Source organism: Sphaerodactylus townsendi, linkage group LG02 (genome assembly GCF_021028975.2).
Source record: "Sphaerodactylus townsendi isolate TG3544 linkage group LG02, MPM_Stown_v2.3, whole genome shotgun sequence".
Lineage (NCBI taxonomy): Eukaryota > Metazoa > Chordata > Lepidosauria > Squamata > Sphaerodactylidae > Sphaerodactylus > Sphaerodactylus townsendi.
In genome coordinates, this window is record NC_059426.1 from 91,183,332 (window position 1) to 91,204,965 (window position 21,634).

At 40.5% G+C, this 21,634-nt stretch overlaps 1 protein-coding gene across 7 annotated transcripts in view; it reads left to right on the forward strand.

Annotated features, from left to right (window-relative positions):
* MICAL2 (microtubule associated monooxygenase, calponin and LIM domain containing 2) overlaps nt 1-21,634 on the forward strand; it is a 102,822-nt gene that overhangs the window by 52,857 nt on the left and 28,331 nt on the right. For all 7 annotated transcript variants that reach the window (XM_048485051.1, XM_048485053.1, XM_048485055.1 and 4 more), the window contains exons 6-14: nt 940-1,095; nt 2,207-2,307; nt 3,377-3,634; nt 3,996-4,111; nt 11,748-11,874; nt 13,563-13,653; nt 13,759-13,906; nt 15,223-15,422; nt 16,536-16,648. In XM_048485051.1, coding sequence (XP_048341008.1) covers nt 940-1,095; nt 2,207-2,307; nt 3,377-3,634; nt 3,996-4,111; nt 11,748-11,874; nt 13,563-13,653; nt 13,759-13,906; nt 15,223-15,422; nt 16,536-16,648 — 1,310 coding nt within the window. The remainder of the gene's footprint in view (nt 1-939; nt 1,096-2,206; nt 2,308-3,376; nt 3,635-3,995; nt 4,112-11,747; nt 11,875-13,562; nt 13,654-13,758; nt 13,907-15,222; nt 15,423-16,535; nt 16,649-21,634) is intronic.

Sequence of the window (21,634 nt, forward strand, 5' to 3'; positions counted from 1 at the left end):
AAGCCAGCAGTTTATCTCCAACTTCACTGTGCAACAGTTTTTCTAAAGCGGGATGGATGGAACAGAAGCCTCTTAGATGTGAGATGACTTCTGCCCCCACTCCCGCCAACTTTTCCTGGGCCCTAGCACAAGGCTAGGTTGCAGGGGAATACCAGGATATCAGAACTGGACTGGTATTTGGACCCTCAAGCAGCTTTAAATCAGTTTAAGAACACTGGTTCTGGTGGGTTTTCCGGGCTGTGTGGCCATGGTCTGGTGGATCTTGTTCCTAACGTTTCGCCTGCATCTGTGGCTGGCATCTTCAGAGGTGTATCACAGAGGGAAGTCTGTTACACACTGTGTCCCCTTTAAGTTTAAGTTAAGTTTAAGAACAGCTGCTACAAACTGGATTGGTAGCTGTTTTAGTTACTTAATGCAAGGTGAACATATTCTGGCTAAGCTCATTAACTGATTTTGACTGTCCAAGAAGATATGTTTGACTGCTGAACAGGTTCATTGTGAAATTTGTGGTATCCTTACTCCATTTCAGTGTCTCACTATGGAACAAAGAGCAGAGATTTCTACTCTGGTCTATCAATCTGTCTTCACCCTCACATCTATCCAAAAGCCATAAAGTAAGCAAAAGGGGTGAACTTGTGGGAAGCAGCACAGGAGAGTTTAAACAGGCCCCTGTTTAAACAAACCCCTCATATTATCAGTGCTTCCTTCTTTTCTTTGCACAGATGCATAAAGTTGGATGTATGACATACTCCAGTTTTCTCTTTAGGCAGCATGGTAAGGTTTGGTAATCGAAGACAGAAGAAAAGTCAGTAGGCATGGGCTTCAACTGGAAACCTTTTAAGCAAATGTTGTCTGAAGTTGCCAGCTAAAAATTTAATCTTTAAATGCATCAAGAAAAAACTTTTATGGTGATTCCTGGGGTGCTTTTTTCTGTGCAAGGCTTTAGGAGGAAAGAATTCCGTGGGAAACTGGCTATTGCTATTACTGCCAACTTTATAAACAGAAATACAACTGCGGAAGCTAAGGTGGAAGAGATCAGTGGAGTTGCTTTCATCTTTAATCAAAAATTCTTCCAAGATCTGAAAGAAGAAACAGGTGGGTTACTTGTTCTCCTTTTAAGCAGGGCAAAGCACAGCATAAATCCCTGCACTTAACCCTGTAATAGCTACTTGTAAGGTACCAGTTAAGTGATGGCAAAGTGATGGCTTCAAACAGGTAGAAAGGTAGAGTTAATCTCATTCAGCTGTGCATTTAGCATAGATGTTTGCACTGTGAATTATTTTTTAAACTTCTAAAAATATTTTCATCTGATTTTCTTTTCTTTTTTTACTCCTACAGTGATCTTTTATTAGTTTGCTTTATCCTGCTGTCAGTCAAACTATGGAAACAGTTCACATTGCATGATTTTAAACCAAGCTGGTTTATTTTTAATACCTCTTTGTCTATGCTATGGATTTCGAGCCAAGGTTTATACTATGCTATGGGAATAGTGTTTTTTAAAATTACTGTAAATATGAAATGTGAAGAAAAACAAGACATAGAATCAATATTTATAAATATAGAGGATTTTTAAAAATTTCCCCGTGTGTCCATTAAATTAAAGGAAAGAAGATATATCAAATATGTCTTAACTTGAACCGTAAATATTTATAGAGTTTCTATTATAAAAGAAAAATAGTCAAATCTCACCATTTCAAATGAATGGACTGAACCATTTTGAATGCAAAAAAACAAAGCAAAACAAAAAAACCCCACAGTTTGAGTCTGTTAATATATGCTTTCACTGCAATGAAAGCTCACTAAGTAGAATTTCTACAGTACCAGTACAGATTTTCATTTTATGGCTACCGGTATTAGTTCACAAAACTTGTTTTATAAACCAAATTTTATAAACCAAATGTCTACTCCCATGTCTTTAATCTTTTATTTCTTTTGACTGGTATTGATAAGGGAATCTGATTCTCTGGAGTTTTATTCTTTCTGTTCTTAAAGTTGGGAGGTTGTAGGTATTATCTAAATCTGGGGATTAATTTTTCAGCATTTAATAATTTAGGGCTTTTTTTTGCTCATATATTTGTCACGTAGGTGCTTGAATTTCTGAACAGGAACAGTATAGGACATTTGGCCAACTGATGAGAGAATTATTTACATTGACAAGAGTTTCTGTGAATCTCACCTCCCTCAAATGCTTTTCTTTCCTCCCTAGGAATTGATTTGGAGAATATTGTCTACTACAAGGACAACACTCACTATTTTGTGATGACTGCAAAAAAACAGAGTCTTCTTGAAAAGGGAGTGATTATTAATGTATGTACCTGCACTTGTGAAAATGTTTTATCTTTCTTCTGCAGAATGTGTAAAGGCAATGACATATTTAACCGCTATATAAAAATTTTATTTTGGTGTCATATTTCTTTTATACAGCCCCTATTGGCTTGAAAGAGCAAAATCCCTGGGTGCTTTTGGACCAATCAACTATTTTTAGACTAACCTATCTCACAGGGCTGTTGTGCAGATAAAAAGGAGAGGAGACTAATGTAAGCTTCTTTAGTTCCTACTGTGGAGAAAGGTGGAATATAAATGAAGTAAATACATAATTAATGTAGCTGAAGATGGGAAGTAGACAAAAGCTAGGTGAGCGAATGTCTGAGAAGGGGAGAATGAGGCAGGGCAAAGGGAGAGAATATGGAGATTGCTAGGAGGTGGAAAGAGGAAATCGTGTAGGGAAGGGGGATGAAGGGGAAAATGAGGTGCCACTCTAAAAGTAATTGAAGGTTCCCTTGCCCAGTGGCCACACAACTATGTGTGCCACAGTTTTCCTAGGCATAGGGGTGGGAGAGAGAAAGCTGAAGACAGAGAGCATATAAAAGTATGTTGGCTGCTAGCTGGGAAGGATATAGGGTTGCCAATTTCAGGTTACAAAATACCTGGAGATTTGGGATATAGAGCCTGGGGAGGGTGGAGTTTGAGGAATGGAGGGACCTAGAGATATAACACCATAGAATCCACCCTCCAAAGCAGCCATTTCTTTCATGGGAACCATGATTACCAACCTCCTGGTGAGGGCTGGAGATCACCTGCAATTATATCTGCTGTCTGGATGACAGAGATCAATTCCTTTGAAGAAAATGACTCCTTTGAAGAGTTGACTCTATGGCACAATACCCTATTGAGGCTGCTTCCCTTCCCAAACCTTGCCCTTCCAAGGTAGCACCCCCAAATCTCCAGTAATGTCACAAGACAGAGCAGAACCTGCAGCAACTTGTAACCCCAAGCTGGATTGTTTCCTGTGTAGAATGATATAGTTTAGTTTTGAGTAAGAATCATGGAAAGATATGTGGATCATTTTTATAACACATTTTGCTTACCCATTTAGGATTACATTGATACTGAAATGCTTCTGTGTGTGGAAAATGTAAACCAAGATAATCTGCTGTCCTATGCAAGAGAAGCTGCTGATTTTGCCACTGATTACCAACTGCCTGCCTTGGATTTTGCAATTAATCATTACGGACAACCAGATGTGGCGATGTTTGATTTTACTTCCATGTATGCCTCTGAAAATGCTGCATTAATACGAGAGAGGCACAGACATCAACTGCTGGTTGCTCTTGTTGGAGACAGTTTACTAGAGGTAATGTGTGCATTTGTCTTTTCTACAACATAAATGAGCAATTTAAGGATTTTTAACCATCATTGTATTCAAAACTAATCTCTGCAACCATGAGGACTGGAAAATTGTGACTTAATTCAAAGTTAGGAACATTACTATCTGAGGTTGATGGACAGTGTGAAAAAGTGCTGGATGTTGAACATCATTTGACTAAAAACAGGGCTGTTAATAGCTGTGTAATTCATATAACCAACAAAATGAGAAATATAATATGTAATATCTGGTATATGAGACAGGTATCTGCAGTTGTGAAAGAAGGGAGCAAACTTCTTTAATAGTAATGGTATTAAATATCTAAAATGTAAACATTACTACTTAACAGCCATTCTGGCCAATGGGTACTGGCTGTGCAAGAGGGTTCCTGGCTGCATTTGACACGGCGTGGATGGTGAGAAGTTGGGCACAAGGAAAGCTCCCACTTGACATCCTTGCAGAAAGGTAGGCCTCCTACCCCTTCTTGACTTCAAATAAAATATCTCAAACCATACTCTTCCTGAGCCAAAATCCCTCTATCTGTTTTGGTCACCATCTTAACTATGCAAGATAGACATAGCAAGTCTGGACCTATGATTTTTATATTGCTTGAAAGCCAGTCTGCTTAATGACTTCAGAGAAAGTTTGGATGTCCTCAAAGTATCCATAGGAGTTTCTTATCACAAATGTTAGAACTACATATTAGTGAAAATATCCACTGGTAAGTGGTGCAGGTGGGATCCCTGGAAAGACAGAATTTTATCTTTATGCTAATCATAAAACCACTTCAAGCTATAAAAATTCCATACTTCTATGCAGGAGAGAATGGCCAATTATACACAAGGTGTTTGTTGTGTGGCAGAGGTGAATGTTCACCGCAACAAGATTTCTTGTACGGACATATTTCCACTAGACATGCTTTCACTTTCCACTCTCTCTATGGCAAGCAAATTCACTTATAGCACAACTTTAATTTTGCTTCACTGCGAGAGTGGGACAGATCTGCCAGTGGGTATAGCTTTGCCCCGATCTCTTCCCTCTTCCCACAGCAAGCCCACCTAGTCTTACTCCCCCACTCCTTGGCATTAAGAACATAAGAACATAAGAACAAGCCAGCTGGATCAGACCAGAGTCCATCTAGTCCAGCTCTCTGCTACTCGCAGTGGCCCACCAGGTGCCTTTGGAAGCTCACATGTAGGATGTGAACGCAATGGCCTTCTGCGGCTGTTGCTCCCGATCACCTGGTCTGTTAAGGCATTTGCAATCTCAGATCAAAGAGGATCAAGATTAGTAGCCATAAATCGACTTCTCCTCCATAAATCTGTCCAAGCCCCTTTTAAAGCTATCCAGGTTAGTGGCCATCACCACCTCCTGTGGCAGCATATTCCAAACATCAATCACACGTTGCGTGAAGAAGTGTTTCCTTTTATTAGTCCTAATTCTTCCCCCCAGCATTTTCAATGAATGCCCCCTGGTTCTAGTATTGTGAGAAAGAGAGAAAAATTTCTCTCTGTCAACATTTTCTACCCCATGCATAATTTTGTAGACTTCAATCATATCCCCCCTCAGCCGCCTCCTCTCCAAACTAAAGAGTCCCAAACGCTGCAGCCTCTCCTCATAGGGAAGGTGCTCCAGTCCCTCAATCATCCTTGTTGCCCTTCTCTCGCACTTCTCTTTTTTTTCTATCTCCTCAATATCGCTTTTTTTTTGAGATGCGGCGACCTCAGAACTGGACACGAGTATACTCCAAGTCGCGGTGCAGCATCTCCTTTTTCTGCTTATATATAAGGGCACTTGAGCAATCTTTGCAGCCTTTTATTATCAATTCCTTTTCTAACGATCCCCAGCACAGAGTTTGCCTTTTTCACAGCTGCCATGCATTGAGTTGACATTCCCATGGAACCTATCAACTAAGACTTAAATCCACTTTCCTGGTCTGTGACTGATAGCACTGACCTCTGTGTAGCGTGTATATGTATGAAGTTTGGATTTTTTGCCCCTATGTGCATCACTTTACATTTTGCTACCATTGAACTGCATTTGCCATTTCCTAGCCTGCTCTGCCCCTGAATTTATCAAGGTCCGCTGGAGCTCTTAGCAATCCTTTGTGGTTTCTCCACCACCCTACATACATTTGGTATGCATCACGCGTGACAAACTTGGCCACCACGCTACCCACCCCTACTTCCAGGTCATTTATGAATAGGTTAAAGAGCACTGGTCCCAAAACGGATCCTTGGGGTGACACCTTCACTCCCGACATCTCTCCATTGTGAGAACTTCCCATTTACACCCACTCTTTGTTTCCTGTTTCTCAACCAGTTTTTAATCCATAGGAGGACTTCCCCTCTTATTCCTTTCCATTGCTGAGTTTTTCTCAACAGTCTCTGGTGAGGGAACTTTTGTCAAAAGCCTTTTGGAAATCCAAGTAGACAATGTCCACTGGTTCACCCCTGTCCACATGCCTGTTTACACCCTCAAAGAACTCTAGTAAGTTTGTAAGACAGATTTGCCTCTGCAAAAGTTTTCATGCTGACTCCTTCTCAGCAGGTCTTGCTTTTCTACATGTTTTATAATTTTATCTTTAATGATAGATTCTACTAATTTGCCAGGAACAGATGTCAAACTGACTGGCCTTGTAATTTCGGGTCCCCTAGATCCTTTCTTCTAAAGATTGGGTGTGACATTGGCCATCTTCCAGTCTTCAAGGGATGGAGCCTGAGGATTTCAGGGATAAGTTGGGGCATATTAAAGTGAGAAGATCAGCCAATTTCATGCTTGAGCTCTTTAAGAACTCTTAGATTGCTTGAATGCAATCTGGAGCCAGGGGATTTGGTAACATTTAGTTTATCAATGACCAAGCTGCCAGAACTTCTTCCCTTGTCTTACCACTATCTTCGCTAGTTCCTCGGATTAGCACTCCCTAAGAAGCTTGGTTCAGAGTGCAGGAATGTTCCTGCGCCTCCTCTTAGGTGAAGATAGATGCAAAAGAATTCATTCAGCTTCTCCTGCGAAATCTCCCTGCCATCTTTTAGCACACCCTTTGTTCCTTTGTCAATCTAACGGGCCTACCGCTTTCCCTTTGCTGGCTTCCTGCTTTTGATGTACTTGAAGAACTGTTTGTTGCTGGTCTTGATGTTCGCAGCCATGCGTTCCTCATAATCCTTTTTTTGCCTCTCCCTTACAGCTAACTTGCTTCTCTTTTGCGCCACCATTTGGCTGTTCCCTCTCATATTCTTCATCAGCCAAACTGGACTTCCATTTTTCTTAAAAGACATTTTCTTTTTTCTGATAATTTCCTCAACCTCTCTTATTGTTAACCATGGTGGCTTTCTTTTGGACTGGGTGCTGCTGCTTTTCTAACCTGTGGAACACATTCCAGCTGAGCTTTTATTACTGTGTTTTTTAAATAACCTCCAAGCACATCCTGGACAAAGTTTTGACTCTCTTGATTTTCTCCTTTCAGCTTCCTGCGCGACCTATCCCCTCTCTATCTTTGAGAAATTTCCCTTTCTGAAGGCGTAGATGTAACTTCACACTGAAGTAGTTGCCCACTTGTTCACATGCTGAGATACTGAATCTGACAGCATTGTGGTCGCTGTTCCCTATCGGCTCAACAACACTGACTTCCTGCACCAGGTCCTAGGTCCCACATAGAATTAGATCTAGGATCACCTCCCCTGGTTGGTTCCACAACCATCTGCTCTAAGCCACAGTCATTTAGCATATCCAGGAATGCTCGCTCCTTACTATGACCTGAACATGCATTTTTCCAGTTTATATGGGGATAGTTAAAATCACCCATTACCACTACATTTTTGTTTTTGTTGGCCTCTCTAATTTCTTTTTCCATCTCAGAATCCTCTTGTGCACTTTGGTCAGGGGGACAATAATATTTGCTTTGTATACATTGCTTTGTATGCTTCCCCCTCACCCTCCTCCGTGTTGCCAACTACTTCTTGCTTCTTGTCCTGCCATATAATTTCTGTTGGCCATAGCCTCCCTGCTCCTGCATTTCTTTAGATCTTTAAAAATAAATAAATAATCATATTGATAGCTTGATAAATCAATACTAATACTAAAAAATGTCAAAATAATAAGAGTAGTCAATCAATCCAAACACCTGATTTGCCCCTGCGTTTACAAACTGTGACATCTTCAGCCTTGTAGTTTTATATACAAGCAATCAGTGATTCCAGACCACACTGGGAAAGTCCATTGGCCTTGATGCTTGGGTTTACAGTACTTCAGGAGATGGATGATTGTGAATCTGGGGATCTTAGCAAATGGTAGTACACTTTGTTCTTTTGTGGTTTTGCAGTCTGCATGCAGCCATTAGTCCCTGCCCCATTTCTTGCCATAAAAAAACAATCAGACAGTGTACAGACAGTGTACAGATGCTGTATTCAGGACTTTGCTTTAATATTTATTTATTTATTACTTTAGATTTCTTAGACTGCCTCATTCCCGAAGGGCTTTAGGCGGTTCACAATAACAGTATACAGTAATAAATACTTAAAACACATCTAAAATCCATAAAATTAAGTAAGCAGCAAAACAATTCCAACAATTTATGTCAATCTGTCGATCTATATCAATCTATTGATAAGATTAAAGATAAAAATTAAAGATTATATTAAAAATTATAGCTCATATGAATGATAGGGAACCAATGAAATATGGCTACCTCCTCCCCGACGCAAGCAAAAAAGCCAGCTGATGGGTAATGCCTGCCCCCCTGCAAACAGGGCATTGGTTAATAATACCAAACATTCCCCCAAACAAAGACTCTATGGCCAATTCTCTTTGAAGTCATGGGAATTTTGCTGTGCATAATCAGCCAATGTAATATTTTCTGATAATCCCTGTCTTTGTACAGCTTGTGTGAACTATTGAAATTGTGAGAACAGGTAGTGAGCTCAGAAGTCATTGGAGCTCAGGATTTAGGGGTCCCCTGCAGACAGAGTAGTGATTTCTCCTGAGACTTTCTGAAGCATTCCCTTTTCTATTGAGGATTTGCTGGTTGATTTGGAGAACAAGGACATGGCCGCTATGGTCCCATTAAGTGCTCTTGTACTCTTGCATCTGATGATGATAGCCATGTAGGGTTTTTTTACTCTGTGCAAGAGCTACTGAGAATGTGCATGTATACAGAGTATATTTCTGGGTGTTCTCTTACACTTTCTTACAAATTGCAAGTATGCATAAAACCCTTTGTGTCGAACTTTTTATGAGAGAAAAAGGGGGGGACCATTTTGCATTCAAGGTTGTCTTCCTTTTTGGGTACATACTGTGTTACACTGATGCTTGGCTGCCTCATTGTCAAACTTCAGAGTTTATGAATGTTAGAAAGAAGGGGAGTAAGGCAGTAAATAGGTAATTGGCAGGGATATTAATCAATGAACAAAGTTACCATCAAACAAAATTATACTGATTAGTCTGTTTTCCTCATTCTGTGCAGACTCACTGGATTGGGGAAAGATTTGCTTCTTTATAAACAATAGTTCCTGTTTGCACAGACCATTCTGTTCTCTGGTGCTGCATCTGCTAATACGGGGCCAAGGTTTTGCTTGAACACCCTAGAAAATAAGCAATTCTCCAGACTTGGGGTGAGGTAGTCAACACTAGGTGGTAGTGGTAGTCAACACTTGTAGTCGTCAACACTAGGGCTGTTCATCTGACTAAAGCTGACCGAAAATAAACCTGAAAAGGCCATATTGGGGGTTGGGGGGGTATTTTTGGCTGCAAAACAGATGCCACTTGAACCTCAGATGTGGGGGAGGCACAGAGCTGAATGTTTCTGGATCAAGTTTGAAAAACCTAAAACATTTCAAAAAAGCCAAAAAAGTTGGGGGAAATTCCTATACTAGTGTGTGTGTATGGGGTCGGGGGGTAGCTTTGTTTGACTTTTTCAAAAGTTGCTGTGTCGTACAAACTCAAAAAATCCAGAAAAATGGTGCACATTCTTAGCCAACACTCTCAGTGGCAGTGATTCCATGTATATATTTGATTCCATATACTTGGCAGCAAATACTAGTCTTCCCCTTCCTCTCCCTGACCTCAAAGCCTTTATTTCAGTGTGTGTGCACTTTAATGAGAATGAAGCAGTCCAAAATATGTGGCTCTATTTGGTTAAAATAAAGAAAAATATTGGAAATAAAGTTCACATCCATAACATACCAGGATGATGCATTGGTTAATGACTGTGAGTTGTATCCTGGTTTGATCTTCTTTCCTTGCCTTCACACCACATTCCTACTAATTATAATTAACCAATGGCTTTTTATTATTTATTTCAAAGGTCTGTGTGCCTTTCCCATAGCCAAATGACACACTGATGAAGATACATTTGTATATTATCATCAATAAATCTAATTTTTAACATGGTTCCAAAGTAGGGCTGCCAGCTTTTGGCTGGGAAATGCCTGGAGATTTTGATGGTAGAACCTGGGGAGAGTGGGATTTGAGGAGGAAGAGAGAAAGCAGGGCATGATGCAATAGAGTTTACCCTCCAAAACAGCCATTGTCCTTCAGGGGAACTGATTATCAGTTAAAATTCTGGGAAATATCCATGCCCTAACTGGAAATTGGTCACCATACCCAAGAGACTGGGCTCATGGACTGAAACGACTGGGCTACCTACAAACCTCTGAAAACAGGGGTGTGGGTAAGGGGGGGCTCATGAGTTCAACCCCCCATTACATCTTCACATATTTCTTAAAGGTGCAATTCTCCAAAGATTGCTTAAAGGGAAAAGGACTTCAAAATGAGTTTCAGTGCTTTCCCCTTTAAGCAATCTTTGGGGAATTCAAACGGACCCAAATTTTTCGGATTTGCCCAAAAATTTGGGCATATCCGAATTTGTTACGTGTCTTATTTGGGCATACAGATAATGTTATGCCCAAATAAATCCGAATCTGAATTTCACCGAATTTTTACAGCATTTACCAACCCTAGTAGCAAGTTAATTAAAATCCACTTTACAGTAACCTTCTAAATGCAACAGAAAAGAGAACAAAGAGCCCCCCCTTTAAAGAAAGCCTTTGAAGGCAGAAAGAGGATGGGCAGAGATGCAGTCAGTTCTTTTCAGCTGCTTGATAAGAGCTTTGATTTCCTTAGAAAGTTCAGGCACAGCTTTGGGAAATCTGATGCAAAATTATTTTGGCTTAAATTTCATAAGAGTTTGGAGCGATTCCCTCCAGCTTGGGGGTGGGGGCGGAGCTTGGGGAGGCATGGCCACACGCCAGGGGCTGGGGTCCGCTCCCTGACCCCACCCCATAAAATTTTTATACCTACGTCACTGTCTGAAAACCTCTAGGTTTGCAACAAAATCTGAAATCTAAAAGAAATAAAAAGAATGGGGTGTTAAGCCCCCAAAATGATTGAACCAACACTTTAAAGAAACATATGCCCCTGAGTGGCTGTTACTAAGCAACCAGAACAGCATCATCAGCCTTCAAGCCGTGATTTCTGTCAGAAAAAAAAGCAAGGGAAAGGTAAGGCCCTTTCCGGAGCTGTTCCGGCATTTATAATTTTTAACTGTAATTATAAAATTATCATTTTTGGAAAAGCTGTGAGGCCTCTTAAAGTTCTCATAGTTTATAGTCTCAGCATTTCTTAATCCTGCCTTTGTCCCTCCCAGGGAGAAGGATACAGCTGTTGATTTATTTGGGGATAGTATTGCCTATGGTAGTGTGGAAAGTCTGAACTTCCAGAAAGGTCATAGAAGGGCTGAGAAAGCACATGTTTGTGGATGACAAAAATGCAATATAGTTGCAAATGGAAAGACAAACTGACTAATGATGACTGGTAACTCTGTCAACTGCTGTCTTGTGGTTAGAGAGGAGTTTGTCCTTGTGTGAAGGGAAAATCAAAACCAGATAATTTCCAAAGAGGTAACCTCATTTTTTCCTAGCTGTTTTCCTGCCTCAGTGAGACATACTTGTGTCTGTATCTGTTGTTTTTCCCACCCCAAACATTTATCATTCTCAGACAATATATTCAGTTGCCCAACATCTAAATATAGCCAGGAACACAACAGGTAAAAAATTAAAATAAACCTGTATGCCTCTTGAAAACAACCCCTCCTTTTTCCTTTTAGAGAAAGCATTTATAGACTTTTACCTCAGACAACACCAGAAAATCTCACTAAGAATTTTGACCAGTACACCATTGATCCTGCAACACGTTACCCAAACTTGAATTCAAGCTGTGTTCGACCTCTTCAGGTAAGCAAGAATGTGCAGAATTGGGAATTATAAAATACACACTAAGTGATATGAAAAAGATGCATTGGCTTATAGAAGTTCTTGTATCCAAATTACTGTGTTGTATTCCCAGGAAACAAATGTCTAAATATCTATTACCGGTCTTTTGTTATAAATAAATCACAGTTTAAAATATGTAGACTCCCCATTAAAAGCCCTAGCAAATAAAATGGCCTTGCAATATCTCCTAAAAACTTCTAGAAACAGGGCCCTAGATCACCTCTTCAGAGAGCCCATTCCACAGAATGAAAGCTATTAATAGAAAAAGCAAGGTCTCTAATTGATTTTAGGTGAGTTGCTGAAGATCATAGTGGGCACATGGGGTTCATGTACATAAGGTCATAACCAGCCCCATGAATTGAACTCAGAAAGCAACAGGCAGATCAAGTAGATGTTTTAGACTAGGTGAAACATATTCTTGTCAGCTAGTCCTTTACAATAATCAGGCTGCCTCATTTGGAATGAGTTGCAGTTCCTGGGTCATCTTCGAGGGCAGCCCAGTGTAGAATGTTTTAAGTAATCTAGCTATGATGTTCCAAGATAGTGGATTATATCATGGCCAGAATGGGTAAGAGTTTCATCCAGAGGGGAGGGGGTAATTCCACCAATGGGAGTAGTGTGCGGCTGTGTGCGGATATGTCCTTCCCAGGGCACTTATCCCATCAGAGGGGCAGTTCTGCCAGTATGCAGCTACTGCAGCCCTCCCCGGCACTGGGATGCGACACTGGACACGGCATAAGCGTTCCAAGCACCCCTGCCGCCGCTGGTGTAGCAGAGGCGGGCTGGGGGTGGGGCCAGGGGAGGACCCAACATTAGTCAGCTTCCTCCCAACCATTCGCCACATTACCCCAGCGGATGGGGCCTTGGACTTAATCCACCAAAGAATGTGGTGTGAGTCTATTAAGCCCAATGGGGGCTTCTCGGCAGCAAGGAGGCCTTTTCACTTTTCCAGCACTGCTTTCCTGCACTGCTGGGAAGTCTCTATGGGAGCTGTGGGACATGACAGCTGCAGCTGCCTGCCTGGCCCCTTGGTTGGGGGTGTAAGAAAGTAGCAAATTCACTCTTCACCTCCTATACACCAAACTATTTTTCAAGCAGCAAGGCTGGCTCTTAATCTGCAAATGCCAGCTCCACTGCATCCTCAAGTGGGGCCAGTCCCTCTAGAACATCAGCCTTTCTAACCAACATTACCTCTTTCTTATATGGATTTGGCTTCAGCTTGTTCTGCCTTAGCTGCTTGGGTGCAGTCTCAAAGTACTGTTTTAGACCTGAAATGGATGTGTCTGGAAACTTTAATGATGAAATATGGAGCTGAGTGTTATCTACACATTGAGGGCATTAAACCCCAAAGCTCTGAGCAAACTGATCCAGCAACCTCAGTTGAAGAGGATGACTAACAGAATAAAGCCCTAAGGCAGTACGTAGGGGAAATGCCAGCATGTTGATTCTTTTTGTGAATGATGAAAACTGGAGACTACTACGGAAAATGCAGTTAATATCCCTGTCTTGGGTGGTTTCGGGTATTTCCTTGGGCTGCATTATCATGGGGCAATGTATTAATAATTTAGAGACATGAGAATTCAGGTTTGAATACTGAAAGTTGGTCAGCTGCACTGATTACTATTGCATTGCGTACCTTTTTTCTTTAGGTGAAGCACTTATATATTACAAATGAGCTACAGCAGTGTCCTCTTGAAAGAGCGAGCTCCATTAGAAGATCAGTTGGTTTTTCCAGACATGGTATGAAATATGTTCTGTTTGGTGTAATTTTTGTATTTTATAAAGGGGTGGAAGCTTAGAGTTTATAGAACTGGTGGCTAAACTTTGTTTAATTTATAATTTCAGAATCTGACATTAGACCAAACAAACTTTTAACCTGGTGTCAGAAACAGACAGAAGGATATAGGAATGTTAGTGTCACAGATCTCTCTACTTCATGGAGAAGTGGCCTTGCTTTGTGTGCAATTATGCATCGCTTCAAACCTGACCTCATGTAAGTTTTCATATGTGTGTAATGCTTTCTAATTGTAGGCTTTGCCAGGTTGATCGTAAAAATATAGACTTGGGCAAGGCCAGTCAAAACAGAAGATGGGTTTGTTTCTCTTTTTAACATCTGCTCTGCAACTCTATGCATGTTTTTGCTCAGTTTTTCCCCCTTAGATGTCCTTGGCCCAGAACTGAAAATGTAAGGTATACAGTTTCAAAGACTATTTGAGATTTTAGTGGCATGGTTTTTGTATACTTTAGTAGAAGTCCAAGTTGTTTGGCAGTTTTCTTTTTTAAGAAGGAAATTGCTATATGGCCTGGAAAATATACATGGGAAGTGCATGTTCGTAGGAAAATACTATTATAGCACTAAGATTTCTCTTCCAGAAGCATTCAATGTAATATCAAACTTCTAGAATATTTGTATTGCAGTTTCTGGAATTAGAGTTCCGTCCTACCAATGTGGTATTTGCTTCTATTTAACAGTGCACAGGCTTTCATTTTGAGATTGCTGCAATCAAAGCAACCTATCCTACTTGTATTGTCGAAGGCTTTCATGGCCAGATTCAACCAGCCAGATATCCCTTAAGCCAAGGATCACTAGAAGGTTCCCCTCCAATGAGTGTCTTGTAGGGCAATATAGGGAGATGCAGTCCCATAGATATGCAGGTCCAGAGGCAAGAAGTGAGCCGGCCACTAGAGCACCCAGTCCTGCCTTCCCCAGCTGGGGAGGGAAGAACTGAGAGCCCCTGCAGCCCCAGTGGCTGGCTCAGCTTCTCACCTCCAGCCAGAGGCAAGAAGCTGAGCCGGCCACTGGAGCGCCCAGTCCTGTCTTCCCCAGCTGTAGAAAGATGGACTGAGAGCCCCTGCAGCCCTGGCGGCTGGCTCAGCTTCTTGCCTCTGGTCTTCCCCAGCTCGGGAGGGAAGGACTGGGAGCCCCTGTAGCCCCGGCAGCTGGCTCAACTTCTTAAAGCTGAGCCAGCTGCTGGGGCTTCCAGTCCTGCCTTCCCCGGCAGGGAGGTGGGGAAGGGGCTCTGATGGGCGGAGGGGGAGCACAGAGGGGGAGGGTGCCCGGAGCAAGTGTTGTGTCTGGGCACCATTCCCCCCCAATATGCCTCTGCCTGTGACCCCGATCACTGATTTGTCACTGACATTTCCTGAACAAAACTTTCTAGAAAATTACAACAGCTTTTCTGAGGTTTATTTAAAACTATGTTTCAAAAGGAGGAAAACAAATTGAGTGGGAAGTTTCCAGAAGTGCTGGAAAGGAGCTCTTCTTCATTTATATGGTTTGCTTCTATTGTTGTTTCTTTTAATCCCCAGTGACTTTGATTCTCTGAATGAAGAAGATGCTATCAAAAATAACCAGTTGGCATTTGACACTGCTGAACGCGAGTTTGGAATTCCTCCCATCACTACTGGGAAAGAGATAGTGTCTGCTGGAGAACCTGATAAACTTACTATGGTTATGTACCTCTCAAAATTCTATGAACTATTTAGGGGAACACCTTTGAGAACAGTTGGTAAGCCATTCTAGGTTGTTTTGGCTTGTAGGAGAAGTTGGATTATTATTTTTTACGGCCTTCCTGATTTGCTGCTGTAGTTGAGTCAAAGTTTTTCTTGCAGTGCCAATGTAATGTCTTTGGAATGCTTAATTGTATTTAGCTGTGCACTGTATCTACCTCAGCATTTAAAAGGAAATGGGGGGAATATTTAATGTTATGTGTTATGTTTCCTTACATATGTATAGAGAACAAGATGAAATGGCAATTATATAGTTGTTGATCATTTTGTACTTAGGCTAACACAAAGGAAAATACAAACTGACACAAAAACGGACTTATGTAGACAGCATATATACATATATTTCTAACGGTGCTCAGTCTTAGACTTTGGCAAAAGCCCAAAGAAAGGGAACTTCATATTTCTAGAGCAGCTGTCAAGAATAACCAGTGGTTTATTGTTGTTATAGAAGTGCATTCCTCTTCATGTCTGTTCAGGAGTTAGTCTCAGCATTTAGCGGGGTTTACTCCCAAGTTCATATGCTTATCGAATCACAGCCAAGGGTGCATAGATTAGTTATCTAATGGGTTCTCCTTTGGTCAGGGTTATTGAGAGAACAGCAGCAGACCAATTCCAGGTCTTTTTGGTCTCCTTTGGATCCTTTTCAGTCTTGTTTCAGGCCAGGCTGTGGGATGGAAATGGCTCTGGTAGCCTTAGCTAATTATTTCCATCTGAAGGTAGACAAAGGCCATGCTTTTTTGTTGCTTCTACTGGGTTTATCTACTGCTTTTGATACAGAAGACCACACTATCTTGTTGAATAATTCTGAGAAAGAAGTAGGTATCAGAGAATGTGCTTTCAATTAGTTTAAATGGTTTTTCATGGACTGGACTCAAAGGGTTGCTGTTGGAGATCAGTGATCACTTCTCCTGCAAGGTTCCACAGGGTGCAGTCTTATCCAACTCACTATTCAACCTCTGTGTAGAGGTTTTAGGAGCAATCATATGTAGCTTTTGAATTACATGTCATATGCTGACAGCACCCACTCTGTATCTCTCTATCCAAATCTCCTAGTGATGCTTTAGTTGTTGAATCAGTGCCCTGCTGCAATGATTTATTGTGTGTTTGAACAGATGCTGCTGACAAACAGAATGGAGAAAAAAGTGATCTTTGTTCAGCAAAATCATCAAAGTTCATCTCTAATAATTACAACAATCTAACATTTCCAAGGAAGAGAATACCTAAAGTAAGAAACTTGCTTATTCTTTAACAGAGTTTAAGGGAGAATTGTAAGGGGAAAACTGTTGTTTTTGTAGTGGTGTTTTGAAATCTCAGACTCACTAGATGATTATTTAAATGATTTCTTGTGATTCAAAACACTGAGATGTGCAGTACTTAATAAAATTTGACAGTGGCTTAAATCCAAAGAAGGCACATTCATACTGTAATTTTCCATTCCATGTTGTTCTCAAGGATCCTTGACCTCAGAAGCAGCTTTTCAGGGAAGCTAAGAAAAATCCATACATGGTTTGTTAGATTCATTACAGTATAGTAGATTTTAACAATTAAAAGAGGACTCAGCAACAGGTTACAAAATCACTATGCAAATTAATGTAGGCTAGTCTTTCATTGGCTATTATCTATGAGAGCTAAAAATGGAGGTATTATGTCTCAGTATATAAGATACTGATATTGAACAGAGGCTGTTGTCTCCATTATCCCTTGCTGTGAACTGTCTTGAGGCTTTGATGGCCAGTGCAAAAGTAGATCAGTATTTACAAAAACGTCTTGCTTGTCCAGTGACTAGTAATAACTTCTCCAAAGTTACAAGAGGGAGAGGAACTTTCAGAGAATGTAACGTAAGTTGCCTCTAATACTTGCAGTATTTCAACAATGAATTTCTTGGTTTAAGTAGCAGGTAGAGGAAGAAATCAGAGAATGAATGTATGCTTGCATTTACACATAAAGCTAAATGAGCATGAGAGTCAATAGATCTGAACAGCATCCATCCCATTAGATCAGGAAGATGAACAAGTGTGGGGGTAGTGATAGTTAAAATATCATTTGTGAACTCACTATCAAATTATTGTAACTAATAATTTAATAAGGTCCTAACAATCTGATTCCCAGCTCTGGGATTCCCCCTTTGAGTCTCCTGCAGGAAAGGGGGGATATAAATCCAAACTCTTCTTCTTCTTCTTCTTCTTCTATCTACAAGGCAGTTTACAAAAGTACAACACACTGTTTTAATATTTATATACAGTCTTTAAGAGTTTTGTTTTACTTTTTAGGTTCCAGTCTTCTCTAAAAACAGTTTTATTGAATTTTGAAGTAACAAAACATACTTTGAAGTAACAAAACCACTTAGTATTAGTAGTGCAAAATAGAGCTTTAAATTCTGACCCCATTTACATTTTACATACATGTTTGTTTTTTAACACTAGTAGTGGCTATTGTGGCTGTTTTGATATTACTGACATATGTTTTAGCCATTCCCAAACATTTAGCTCTAGCTCTGCATACATGTAACCGGTTTTTGGGGGGTTAACTTTGAAACTTCCTGAAGATACCTTTATTGGTGGGGGAAAAAATCTGTAACTGTGTTTTGACTTGTTTGGGTATATATTTGTGTTGAAAATGATTTTACACTTTAATTAATTTAATTAATTTGATCGGTGTTCAGATTTCATTACTTACTGTGTAATAAAATATTCCAGAAGGTAGTTCCAGATTCAGTGAATCATAAAAATCAAAACTATGGTAGAATAAATATATGTTAAATAGGTCACAGTCTAGCAGAAAAGATGAAAAAATGTGTCTGGCCATCACTGGAAGTGAGCATATAAAAACAGTGAAATAATATTGAGCAAACCCCTCCTAACACAAAGTATAAGATCATTACACATTCCTATGTTGCCTATTCTATAAATAACATCTTCAAATCATATGAATGCACAGCTACCAACCAGTAATCTGATGCCCTTTTTAGGAAGCATTTCTTCACTGAGCTGAACAAACAAAACAGAGCTGGCACATATATCCGACAGAAGTCAGACTGTCAAAAATCAAACTGACCAAAAAAACCCTTTAACCCTTCCTAGAGCAAGACTGTTAAATTGTTTAACAATGTTAGATTGTTAAAAAATATTAGAGAGTTTCAGGTGTCACTTGTAACTTTAGTTTACAGTATGAATATCAGCTCTGAGGTGCTCTTATTAGGTCTTGAACAGATTGTTACAATGCTGAGTACTTCATAAACCAGAATACTAGATGCAACAAAGGCATGCACTACAGTAGCCAGATCTTTTCTTCCAAAAAAATTCCCCAAAACTGACTAACCAGTCAAAGCTTGTAAAAGGCCATTCTGGTCCCAACTACTCCCTGCTTATTCAGCAGCAGGCCTGTGGCCAAGAGTACCCCCAAACCACAGACCTTCCTCCCTTCAAAGGGGGTGCAACCCCATCTGGAATGGCTGCCACATTAAATATTGGCTCAGACTTTCCATTCACCAGTAGCACTTCTGGGATTAAGCTTCAGTTTATAGGCCATATACACTCAAAAATTGCCTCCAAACACTGGTTCAAGGTTTCTACAACCTCCCTGGAATTGGCCAGAAGTACAGGATATAATTAAGTATCATCTACATATTGATGACAAATGTTTGGACAACCTCACCCAGCAGTTTCATGCAAATGTAGCAAAGCATAGGGGCAAAACACAAACTTGTAAGACCCCATTGGCCAAAGAGCTGAGCAGCAGCAGCACCTTCTGAAAAACGAAGGACCAGAATGACCAACAAAATGGTGCCTCCTAGTATCAGCCTGGAAAGGCGGTCCATAAAAGGGTACCATCATACCATGGTAACAAAAGTCACTGAGAAGTCCAGGAAAATCAATAGTGTTGGGCTCCCTCTGTCCATATCTCCAGCACAGGAAATGGAAAAGGTGACTGCAGTGACCCTACACTTTCTGACACAGTGAGGAAATTTCTTCTCCAAAAGATAATCAGTCTGTCTTCTCAGACTGAGAAACTCTTACTTTTGTCAGTACAGCATGTGAGTGATGTTATTAAGGTATACAAATCTTGTTCCACCCTTAAATTAAAATATATTTATTCAATAAATTAAACTTATTCCTCTCAGTCTCATGCCTCTTCCCTGAAAACTGTGGAGTGTCATTTAATTTCCACACTATATTCCTTGTCAGAAAGATTTGGCATCAGAGGCCTTTGAACAGTTAAAAATAAATTACAAAAATTTACTAAAATCAACTAAGTTGTTTGGCATTGTCACAAAGAGTAAATAAGTAAGATTCAACATCAAGTCCAACACAACCTGTTGCTAAAGATGTTCTGAGTGTCCCTCTTATGTCAGTAATATGCATCCGGAACTGAGGATTCTTGCACTGTAAATTAAGTGGGTTTAGAGCATACTTCATAAAGTCATGAAAACATATTTCATGGTCAAAATTCAAATGCAATGCATTATGATTTGTATTTGGACCGGGAGGACATTTATTTGCCAAAAATTACCGTTGTGTAATATTTTGGATTGTTGCATTCTGTTGTTCTGTGAGCAGGAAATGTCCAAACTCCAGCTGAACATATTGTGCCACCACAGTGTTTAGTTTCGCTGGGAAGAGTAATGCTTATAAAGGATATGATACTATGTTAGTGAGAGCTGGTGCTTGGAAGACCTAACTTTTAGCATACCGTCATCTGTTTCTTTTGAGATCAGCCCAGAAGTCAGGGTTGGGTAATTCCTGTTCCCTCTGTGATGAGTTATTATAAGCAGTGAAATATAAAAGGGAGGCCAGTTTCTTTGTTCTTGGTCTAGGTTTTGGTTGCTGGCACGGCATACTGCAGAGCCGTAATCTGTGGTTGATCTTGATACCTAAATGGAAGAAGCACATAAGTTGATATCTTCCAGGGGAAAAGGATGAAATACTCTTTAAAGAAAAAATGTCTTCCAGTTATGGTAAACTGAATCAGAGCCCCAAATGAGTTATTAATGGCTGTGCTAATGTTTAAATCACTAATTGATAGATCAGATAATTTTTCATATTCCTTTCTCGTTAATTTAAACCTGTTGATTTATGTTGGCCCTAATATTTAGTGGTTCTGAACTATATGACTGTACTTAAAATAATCTGTACTTGAAGAGTTGTTTGCCACAGTACTTTATGGAATCAGGAATTTAAGGCAACACTTTCCCAGATGTCATACCATGTTTTCCCAAAAATAAGATAGGGTCTTATATTAATTTTTGCTCCAAAAGTTGTTTTAGGGTTTATTTTCAGGGGATGTCTTATTTTTTTCCATGATTTTGCGCCCCCCACGTGACCAGATGAGCTGCGCTAGGGAATCTGTAACTAGGGCTTATTTTTGGAGTAGGGCTTATATTTCAAGCATCCTCCAAAAATTCTTATTTTCGGGGTAAGTCTTATTTTTGGGGAAACAGGAACCTTTTTGAAAGCTGAAAAGTCAAGATTTCCTAAAGCATTAATCATTAATTATTTTGAAAATATTCATTTTTTTAATGATCTTTGCTCAGTTTTGAATTCTCTGAATGGCCATGGACAGTTGATTTGCTACCTGAGCAGGGGATAAGGAGGTCAAGATTGCAGAATCTCAAGACACAGACAACAAATTAGGTGGAATAAAATTTGGCCATAGCCTGTTTATTGGTGTGCTGGCTAAAGGAAGCAGAGGCGCTGCATAGAGGATGAATCCGGCACTAGGCAGCCCGTCTGCTGTCCCCCAGTGACCACTGGCAGCATGTCTGTTGTCCCTCAGTAATAACCTTGCCCCAAGCTCAATGCTGGAGAAAACAGCAACACCCATAGCGGCAAGATAGTGAGAGCCATCTGGGCACTAGCCTCTGGATGAACTCCCCTTGCTGCCAAGGAGCACGAGCCACCAGCATGTGGGCATGTGGTCCACAGGCTTGCTCTATCCCTCCAAACCTCTTATGGAGGCCCCCACCAAAAGGGGTGACCTGGCATGCAGACTCTTCCTCCCCTGAATAGATCAGTCCCCATGCGCAACCCACCAAAGAGCCCCACCTCGGTTCCGCCAAAGCTTCCTAATCCAATAGCCAGTTGCACAATGCAGATCTGATGCTTTTCAGCCAGAGGTCCATACCCCATTCTGATAGATGGATGATTTCATTCCAATACAGAGCTGGAATGCAAAATGAAGTGTCTGGGTAGGTGACACACCTGCTTCCCAGTAA